Genomic DNA, 9,834 nt, shown 5'->3' on the forward strand with positions numbered 1-9,834 from the left:
TCCTCCACATCATCACCGAACCTCACAATAAAATCCAGCTAGACATCTTTATTGCCACTACTACTAAACCAAACTTCTTATTCTAATCATAAGCGTAATTTAGCAGTTCACACGTCTCAAGTTTGAATCCCCTCCTCAAAGACAAAAAATAAACCAACCTTCTCAATCAAACCTACCACGTAAGAAAGCAAACGGTCCAAATCAAACCAATCGAAATCCTCCACATCATCACCGGACCCCACAAGAAAATCCAGCCAGGCTCTTCATTACACTATTACTAAACCAAACTTCTTATTCTGGTCATAAACATAGTTTAGCGGTTCACACGTCTCAAGTTCGAATCCCCTCCTCAAAGACAAATAAAAAACCAACCTTCTTAATCAAACCTACCACGTAAGAAATCCAAATCGACCCAATCAAAATCCTCCACGTCATCACCGGACCCCACAAGAAAATCCAGCTAGACATCTTGAGTGCCACTATTACTAAACCAAACCAAATACCAAAGCTTCTCAATCAAACCCTAATTCTCTTACAGAAAATCAAAACTCAAAGAGCTTTGAATTCTTCTCGAGCCATGTCCGGAATCGGAAACGAACAAGCTCCGTTCACCGCCAACGGAAACGGCGTCGTTTCAGGTCACGAAACCATCAGGTTGAGAGTGAAGCCTAGTAAGGATCACAAGCCGGACAGTTACGAAGACTTGCAACAACACCTGGAATTCAGTCCCTTGCTCTTCAGCTCGCTCGAGCGGTATCTTCCTCAGTCTATGCTCAATGACACTCGTGAATCTAAGCTCGGGTATATGAGTACTATCTTGCGTCGCTACTCGTCTAATGGCGAACGTCTTCGTGTATGTAGAATTTCCTTCCTTCTTTCGTTCATTCTTTCTTGTTTGCTCTTGAATTTTTTATTTTTGGTTTTTAGTTCTGTTTGGTTAATGAGAAAATGGAATATCGTTTAATGTTTAATGTACATTATCGGACTTGAGAAATTCGACTCAGCTTTTGTTTGTTAGTTCAAGATTTTTCTGTTTGGTTACTGAGAAAATGAAAAGAATTAAATGAGTTTATGATTGTGAGGTGGAATCTTGTTTGTTGTTTAATTACAATGCGGGATTTGAGAAATTCGCTTCAGCTTTTGTTTGTTGGTTCAAGATTTTATTCTCCTAAGTGAGCGATTTTTCTGTTTGGTTACTGAGAAAATGGTTAGAATTAAATGAGTTTATGATCGTGAGGTGGAATCTGCTTTGTAGTTTAATCATTAATGTACATTGCCGGACTTGAGAAATTTGCTTCAGCTTTTGTTTGTTGGTTCAAGATTTTTCTCATAAGTGAGCGATTGAGTTTTTGGATTAGTCTTTTTTTGAATAATTCGCCCCTGTATTTTATTTTTAAATTTTTGTTTGGTTAATGAGAAAATGAAAGGAATTAAATGAGTTTAATGTTTAATGTACATGGTTTGTTGCCTGATTCGAGATTTTTCTCCAAAATGGGTGTATGAGTTTTCGGATTAGTAGTTTTTGAATAATGCTTTCATTCATTCATTCTTGCTTGCTCCTGTAATTTTTTTTTTCTGTTTGGTTACTGAGAAAATGAAAGGAATTAACCGAGTTTAATGTTTAATGTACATTGTTTGTTGCTTGATTCGAGATTTTTCTCCAAAGTGAGCGATTGTGAATAATAAAACTTTTTGTTCAATTAAAAGGTTCACAGGCATAAAGAATATAAGCAGAAGATAATGGCGAATTACCAGGTATGTTGTTTAAGGCTATAGATTTTGAATTCTTGAGAACTTGATGATATTATTTGTAGTTTTTGTAATTTGCATTCATGAATTTCATGTTTACCACTATGAAAAACCTCAAATTTTCAATTTTTCTTTGAGTAATTATATTAGACTATAGGAAGATATTATTTTTTTAAAGGCTTGTAATCATTAGTGTTGCATCTGGTTGGAGGTAATGAAATGAAAATGAATCAATTTTCATTCCGTTCCTTTGTTTGTTTGGTTGTATTTTAAAGTATTAAAATGTTATTCAAATACCATTTTGAAATGAAAGGAAAGGTTGTTCCAATGCAAGTTGAAAAAAAAACATTTTAAATTTTATTCTATTCTATTCCATTTCTTCCAACCAAACGTACCCTAATTGATTCCGTATTATCTTTCCATTTCTATCTCACATTATAATATTTCCTTCTTTTTCTAGCCTCTACACAGGGAGCTATATGCAATGCACGCCGAAAACTTCTTTGTACCTTCGTTTCTTAGAGCAATTAGTGAAAATACAGAGGAGAGTTTTAGGAGTATGATTATTGAACCGTCTCAGGGAGTGTATATATTTGAGATGCTTCAACCGCGTTTTTGTGAACTATTGTTTGATGAGGTATCATCTTTGTTAATATCTTCTTCCTTGTATTTTAGTTTCCCCTTATATATATTAGTTAATATTTTCTTATCAGGTTCTAATTGCTTAGGTGGAAAATTTTGAAAGATGGGTTCATGATACTAAGTTCAGAATCATGCGGCCAAACACAATGAATAAATATGGTGCTGTCCTTGATGACTTTGGAATGGAGTCCATGCTTGATAAGCTAATGAATGAGTTTATACGACCTATGTCTAAAGGTACTATATATCTTCATTGATTACTGGGTTATAATACTTTTAAATGATTATTTTGTTTTCTTATTTTTTCTTTTGTTAGTTTTCTTCTCTGATGTTGGCGGATCATCATTGGACTTGCATCATGGTTTTGTTGTCGAATATGGAATGGACAGAGATGTTGAACTTGGTAGGTCCTTCCTCCTTACTACTTCCAACTCTACATGTAGATTTGTAGTGGATGGGAATTTTGTATATACATATTTATATTTTTGTTATTATTATTATTTTGTTCATCAATTAATCAACCCTATCTTTGATTTCTTGGTCCATGTCCTTAAAATAACAATTCAGTATGGGGGTTAATAACATACGAATTTTCCTTTTGTTCTTTATTTTGTGAATTTTTTAAATTAGTGCAGTGTAGAATTCATTTCGAAATCATCTTCTTTCTTGTTTTTACTTTTCATTTGCAGGCTTCCATGTAGATGATTCTGAAGTTACCTTGAATGTTTGTTTGGGTAAGCAATTTTCTGGTGGAGAATTGTTTTTTCGAGGTGTCCGATGTGAACAACATGTCAACTCAGAGACCCAACCAGAGGTAAACTAATGTATTTGTTTGTTGAAGTATAATAAATTAATCGATTAAAAGATATGATATTTGTTTCCTGTTATGTTAATGAATCATGATGTGAAATGTCATCTTGATATTGATATCCTGAGTTTTTGTATTTTGATATTTTATAATCAATACAAGTTAATCGGTTTCTTTCCAATTTCCTGTCCGTATTTTCATCTTACCAAACATTGTCTTAATATTGGCTTCGGCTGGTTGCTAATTAGGCTTTAAAAATTCATGAAACATGACATTGTTGCTTTTTTTCTTTTTTGCTTATAGGAAAGCTTCGACTATTCTCATGTTCCTGGCCGTGCAGTTCTTCATCGTGGTCGTCATCGACATGGTGCTAGAGCAACAACTTCAGGAAATCGGATTAACTTGATTTTATGGTGTAGAAGGTGCTTTTCTTTCTCACATTTTCTTGCAATATTTCTTCCTTGTAAGAGAAATAAGTGGCGTAGGAAACAAGAAATAATGAAAACAAAGAATTTGGTTTTGGAGCGTGTATTGACACTTTCTTTTTGGTTTTTTTTTTCTTTGGCCTTAACTTCTCAAAGTTTGTTGCAAAGTTTTGTATGGCAATTTACTCCCAGGATACAACAAAACTCGTGGCCAATTGCTTAAAAAGGCATATTGAGGTTTAAGCTTTAAAACTTAAATTTAAAATCTATACTCTTTTTTAATTGTTAACTTCTAATCAAAACTATTAAAACAAATCATAACACAAAATTCTAAAAAAGCACTTCAATTAAATGTTTGAACTTTGAACTAGCAGCCTCATGTGATTTCATGTGGTATTTTCTAAGAAATGCTAGGATGCTACGAGTAGTAAATCATTATTTTAACTTTAAGCACACCTCTCTTTTCTTCTCTTCCCTAAGGCATAAGCCTCTCTTCTGTCTTTTCCCTAAGGCATGAACCCTACGTTGTCTCACCTCTAACTCTTTTTAAACATTGCCTATAGTGAATATCCAACAAAAATATTAAAACATCTAAACAAGATATAAAAAATGATTTTTTTTGAAGTATTTATAAATGTTTTAACACCTACTTGAACTATCATCCTGCGTCATGAAGTGATGTGATGATTCATGAATAGGTATCAAGATGGTTCATGAAGCAATGTGATAGTTCAAGAATAGGTGTTAAAGAATCATCACATTGGCTCCATGAACCAACCTATTCACCAATCATCACATTGCTTCATGAATCATGACATTGCTTCATGAATCATCACATTGCTTCATGAAATCTGCTTTGCAGAAATACTACAATCTCTCCAACAATCCCCCTATTAAAAATTGCATTTTAAACACTTAGCACCATTACAACCTTGTGGTCCATCTTGGATTCATAAACATTTACAAGATTTAAACAATGCTCACATAACAATAAACTTCCTTTTTCCCATTTAACTATGATTGGCAGTAGAACTACTACATAGTTGAGTTACAATCTTCAGTGGCTCTCTCATTATAAGGTTTTAGTCCTATTCCACTAGATGTTTCCTAATAAGTCTCAAAGACCTCAAGTCAAAGGATCCACTAGGTTCTTATTAATCCTAACATACATGTTAACATACTCATGTCTCAAACTAATATGTCTATTCTATCCCTTGTACACTTTATTGTAAGCTCTGGACAATCTACCTTTGCTTTCACAGTACAAAAAGATAGATGTTAACAGTTGCGGCCACATCTCTATATTAAACAACAAATTTCTTTGTCATTCTGCCTCTTTACCCACAGTCTCAAGATTTAAACTCACTTTCCATTATTGAGTGAGCTTCACACGCTTGTTTCTTGGATGCCCATCTTATTGCTCCACTTGCAATTGTAAAACTCTAACCAAATGGGGATTTATTGTCCTTTGCACTTGTTATCCAACTAGCATTGAAGTACCCTTCAACTGCTACCATACAATCATTTTATGACAACCAAATTAATGGCTCTTATAAAATAACCAAGCACTCTAACTATTGCTTTCCAATGTGTTGTCCAATGTTCAACACATGGGTTACTCGTCAATAGTGAAAGTTTGCACACTGCAAACGCAATTCCATTCTTGCCTAATGTAACCTATATCAAACTACCATTAATACTAGCATATTCCAGATATGTTATTGTTTGAACATCATTCTCTGGAAGTTTAACTAAGGTGACGTTTGGTTGAAATGAATGAGAACATAAGAATAGGAATGAGAATGAGAACAGGAATAGAATGGAATTAAACTTAAAATGCATAAAAGTCATTCCACCACAATGATGGAAAAGTCATCCATTGAAATGACATTCCAACACTTTAAAATACAACCAAACAAAGGAATGGAATAAAATTCTTTCCATTCCATTCCATTCCATTTCATTACCTCCAACCAAACGCCACCTAAGTGGTCATTCGGGCAGTTGCTTCTTTACATTTGAAGTGGTTGAATTTAAGTAGCACTTTTCCTATAAAGTGTGGTTGAGACAACTAGTAATCCTAACTTAATATACTTGTTAAGGTCTATCTCACCATGATCTTTTTAGTATATGAATGTTTGTTCCAATAATAGTATGTCATCATATAAACATATGATCAAACCAAAATCTTTAAACTTAGCATATATATATACATTTATCAGCATTATTATGCCTAAAACCATGAGATAAAATAATTGAATCACATTTCTCATGACATTGTTTTGGTGCTTAATTTAACCCATAGAGCTACTTGACTAATTCTCTTCTTTTTGAGCAATACAAACCCTTTGGGTTGCTTCATATAAATCTTCAAATCAAGATCAAAAACTCAATCTAACATTCATTTGATTTTGATGCACTTGAAAGTTGTAACTAACTAGATGCTATAGTAAATAGCCCTCTAATGGATGTGAATCCAGCAACTAGAGCATATTATTGAAGTAATCCATTCATTGTTTTTTTTAAACCTTTTGCTACTAATATAGCCTTGAGGGTTTGACTAGATTCATTAGTATTGTACCTTTTCCCAAACCATGCTTAGACATGTATTTGAAAGATCTAAATATTAAGTGTGCTAATCAGCATGCCAAACAATATAAGCAAAATTCACAATTTCACGATCAATACCAGTTTGTACATGCCTTTACAAGAATACCCTTTCCCTACAATGACCCCATTCTTTGATACAATACAATTATTGCCCTCAAATACAATCTTCAACCCATTCTTACACATAAAACTAGTGGATACAAGATTCTTTCTAAATTTGGGTACATGGAAAACATTATTTAAAGAAACTTCTTATCCGAAGTGAAGTTGATCTCCGCAATTCCTTCTCTAATCTCATTTGGAGTGTCATGATTTTCCATGAGGTTTGTTTGACCATCCTTTTCAACTTTGTAAGATTAGGTCAAGTTCTTATCGTTACAATAGTAGCACCATAATTGAGCTACCAATTGTTCAGATGGTCATGCACTTTGCATTTTCATCACCATTGAACAATCTCTTCAACTTTTCCTTGAACAACATTGGCCTGGTTAGGGTTTACTCTTTTGTATTCTTATAACGACATTTGTTTTGATGATGATCTAGTTTTCCTCAAAAGAAACAATTTCTCGAAAACCTTTTTTTTTTCCGTCATAGGGCTTCTTCTAAAACTTCCTTTCATTAGTTTCATTAGTTTCACTAAACTTGCCTTTCGAATCATGTGATTTTATCTTCTTCCCTATGGAGTTTCTTCCTACAACCATTCCAACTTTAGGGCAATTTGGCAATGACAATGCTTCAGAGATCTCAACTTTCTATTCTTTAAGCTCAATAACATTAACTTACAATTTCATCTATTTGATCAAGAATGAACTTTGTACCCCTACCTTGACAAACTTTCAAATAAGGAATTTATCTAAACTTTCATTCTTTGTTTTGCATTTGTACCCTAAAGCATTCCAAATCTATCAGAGACTCCATGGTGTTGTAAAGATCACAGATAGAGTATTGAGAATGTATCCACGACATATAACTTGATCTTCTAGCTTTTTCTTCCTTTCCACCTTGAGGTCATCGTTGTCTTTGTTGGTTGAGGAAGTGGAGGAAATTTGTCTTATTGAAGTGATCAATTTTTTAGAAATGAAGTCATCTTTCCTATGAATATGGTGAAATAAAACCTAAAAGATTGTAAGAGAAGTATGTGGAGTAGGAGACAAGAAAGAATGAAGACAAAGAATTTGGGTTTGAGGCGTGTATTGACACTTACCTTTAAGGTTTTATTTGCCCTCACTTCTCAAAGCTCACAAATTACCCTCGAGATACAAAAACATGTGGCTAATATCTAGAAAAAACATTAAACCACCAAAACAAGATATGAAATCTATAATTTTTTTAAGTATTTATAGATGTTTTGATATATATTCATGAACAATCACATTATTTCGTGATCCTATTCATGAATCACCATATTGCTTCATGGAATATGGCAATGTTTCATGAACCACCATATTCATGAATCACCATATTGCTTCATGAAATATGGCATTGTTTCATGAACCACTAGGACATCTCTTCAACAATCCTATCCCCAAAACATATAAGATATTAGTTATGATCTCTTACCTTCTAAGGCTTCATTTTACACTTCATCTATGTGAATAAGAAGCTGGCCGTACAAGTTACTCGTTTATCCATGCTCTGACTATCAGTGTAAATTGTTTACTGCTTGGGGTGATTGACTGGAGAATAGAGTTTTCAGGATATATAAAATGTGGATAGGCTCTCGTAAATATTTTCATAATTTCCATTTAATAGACTTTTCAGGATATCTAAAATGTGAATAGCCTCTCATTAGTATTATCATAATTTCCATATCTGGCCTCTTTAGGAATGAGATGTAGTTTGCATAATTTACATAATGAAATTATTCTTACGAAACTCACTTGATATCTGGAAGAACCCATAATATCAAATCATTCAGGAATCCCCAACATCCAACAACCTTACTTAAACCTTGTTATCTAGATATTCTGAGAAGTGAATTCTGACATCTTCCCTACTGTTTAGATTTTATTTAAGATACTGAAAGTTTCTTGAAATGATTTACTAGGATAGAAATAATATTAAATGTGGATGAAATAGATGCATGGAATGGAAGTGACACAAGAAAAATTATCCACTGCATAATAAAGCTTTGTGAAAAGAAATTTTACAATGAAATAACCAAATTTCACAGAAAGTAACCATGTTCTAGGCTGTGAGTAAAACTAAGGTTGTGTTTGGTTGGAGGCAATAAAATGGAAATTAATTAATTTTTCTTCTATTTCTTTGTTTGGTTGCATTTTAAAATATTAGAATACTTTTCCACCATTTTGGTGGAATGACTATTACACTTTGAAATGAAAGGAAATACTACTCCAATGCAAAATCAGTTTTTATGTATTTTAAATTTTATTCCATTCTATTCTTATTAATTTTCATTTTTTTAAATCATAAATGTCTTACTAAGTTTTACTAATCATATATCTTCTATTTTTATTTTTTTTACAGTTCGGGCTACAGAGAGCTGAAGAAATATCAAAAGGACGCTTGTTCAAGCTGGTGTGGAGAGTGCCAACGTCAGAAGAAAGAAAGGCATCGTCGAACAATTACAGAAACCAAATTGGTACAGTTACACTTGAATCGAAAACAGAAAACTAGCAAGTTTCCATTATTACACCACACAGTTTGCTAAAAGTGACATTTTTTCTTTTTGGGTGTCTGACTTCTTACAGGAAATACTAAAGAGGAATGGAAAGTTTACCGCTTAATCTTGTTTCTGCATTGCAAGTTTTGGTTATGAAATTGTACATTTTTTTACTAGATCTTTTTCCTCATTGCTAGAAAACCCACATTTTTATCCCCTTAGTTTTAATACTTTGGGGGTTTAGAAAGAAAGCACAATTGGTCTAAATTTTCTATTACATGAAAGTTGACAGGTTTTGCAATGGTCTCTACTACCGGTGATGATGAGTGGTCCATATCCTTGTAAAATGTAAGTCTATCTTGCTCATCAGCCAACTACAACTAATACATATTTCATATTTTTTTATTTTATTCCATTTCAATAATGATTATATATATATATTTATACAGCTTTTTCAAAAGTGAGAATCTATCTGTGATTTGCATTGTCTGCAACATCTTTCATTTTGAATAATTAAAATATATTTAGGAAAAACCCCAACACAGATTTGATCTTGTCTGTTTGTATAGATTGTTGTTATGTTTCACCATGTGAATTTGGGACTCGGAAATGTAATGGTCCCCTACTATAATTTCTTTGATGCTCACCCTTACTCGGAGCTTAGCTTTTTTTCTTTGGGTCCAACTACTCCACTTATTCTATTAGTGCTTTCATTTCCTAACTCTTAAAAACTTTTCTTAATTCTTATTGGTTTGACTCTTAGATGAACTTAAGTGTGCTTATTAGGGGTCAAGTTATTTTGGTCAAGATTTAATTGTTTTTCTCACTGAGTGGTAATGATTTGATTTCATTTAATGGAAGTTTGGCTTAGATTTGATATAAATGTGACTTTTGCTAGTGAAATTTTCTTGGTCAAATATGAATACTACTACCCATTATGAATAAGCAAAAAACAAAAGGGTTTTTTTTTTTATTTT

General features: G+C 32.9%; 1 protein-coding gene across 6 annotated transcripts; it reads left to right on the plus strand.

Moving 5' to 3' along the window:
* Positions 1-313: 313 nt before the first annotated feature.
* Positions 314-9,526, plus strand: LOC115714964 (2-oxoglutarate and iron-dependent oxygenase domain-containing protein CP2). Of its 6 annotated transcripts, none has more exons than XR_009687177.1 (11): positions 329-853; positions 1,708-1,755; positions 2,210-2,386; positions 2,478-2,628; positions 2,708-2,794; positions 3,081-3,205; positions 3,503-3,621; positions 8,722-8,836; positions 8,946-9,017; positions 9,143-9,205; positions 9,307-9,526. XR_009687177.1 is itself a non-coding variant. In XM_061113125.1 (10 exons), exons 1-9 carry the CDS (start codon positions 578-580, stop codon positions 8,979-8,981), a joined length of 1,134 nt encoding a protein of 377 aa, XP_060969108.1. In that variant the 5' UTR covers positions 329-577; the 3' UTR covers positions 8,982-9,017; positions 9,143-9,267. The 6 variants fall into 6 exon arrangements, 4 of the variants coding, with proteins under 4 accessions (XP_030499589.2, XP_060969108.1, XP_030499590.2 ...); XR_004011152.2 differs by having other exon boundaries at positions 9,150-9,205; XM_061113125.1 differs by lacking the exon at positions 9,307-9,526 and having other exon boundaries at positions 9,143-9,267.
* The last annotated feature ends 308 nt before the right edge of the window (positions 9,527-9,834 follow it).

Source organism: Cannabis sativa, chromosome 4 (genome assembly GCF_029168945.1).
Source record: "Cannabis sativa cultivar Pink pepper isolate KNU-18-1 chromosome 4, ASM2916894v1, whole genome shotgun sequence".
Taxonomy (NCBI): domain Eukaryota; kingdom Viridiplantae; phylum Streptophyta; class Magnoliopsida; order Rosales; family Cannabaceae; genus Cannabis; species Cannabis sativa.

Bases quoted from the DNA above. Each gene is read 5' to 3' on its own strand.
- LOC115714964 (XM_061113124.1), top strand. From the start codon at position 578: ATGTCCGGAATCGGAAACGAACAAGCTCCGTTCACCGCCAACGGAAAC. The intron at 854-1,707 runs GTATGTAGAATT...TTCAATTAAAAG, and splicing joins CTAATGGCGAACGTCTTCGT to GTTCACAGGCATAAAGAATA. The intron at 1,756-2,209 runs GTATGTTGTTTA...TTCTTTTTCTAG, and splicing joins AGATAATGGCGAATTACCAG to CCTCTACACAGGGAGCTATA.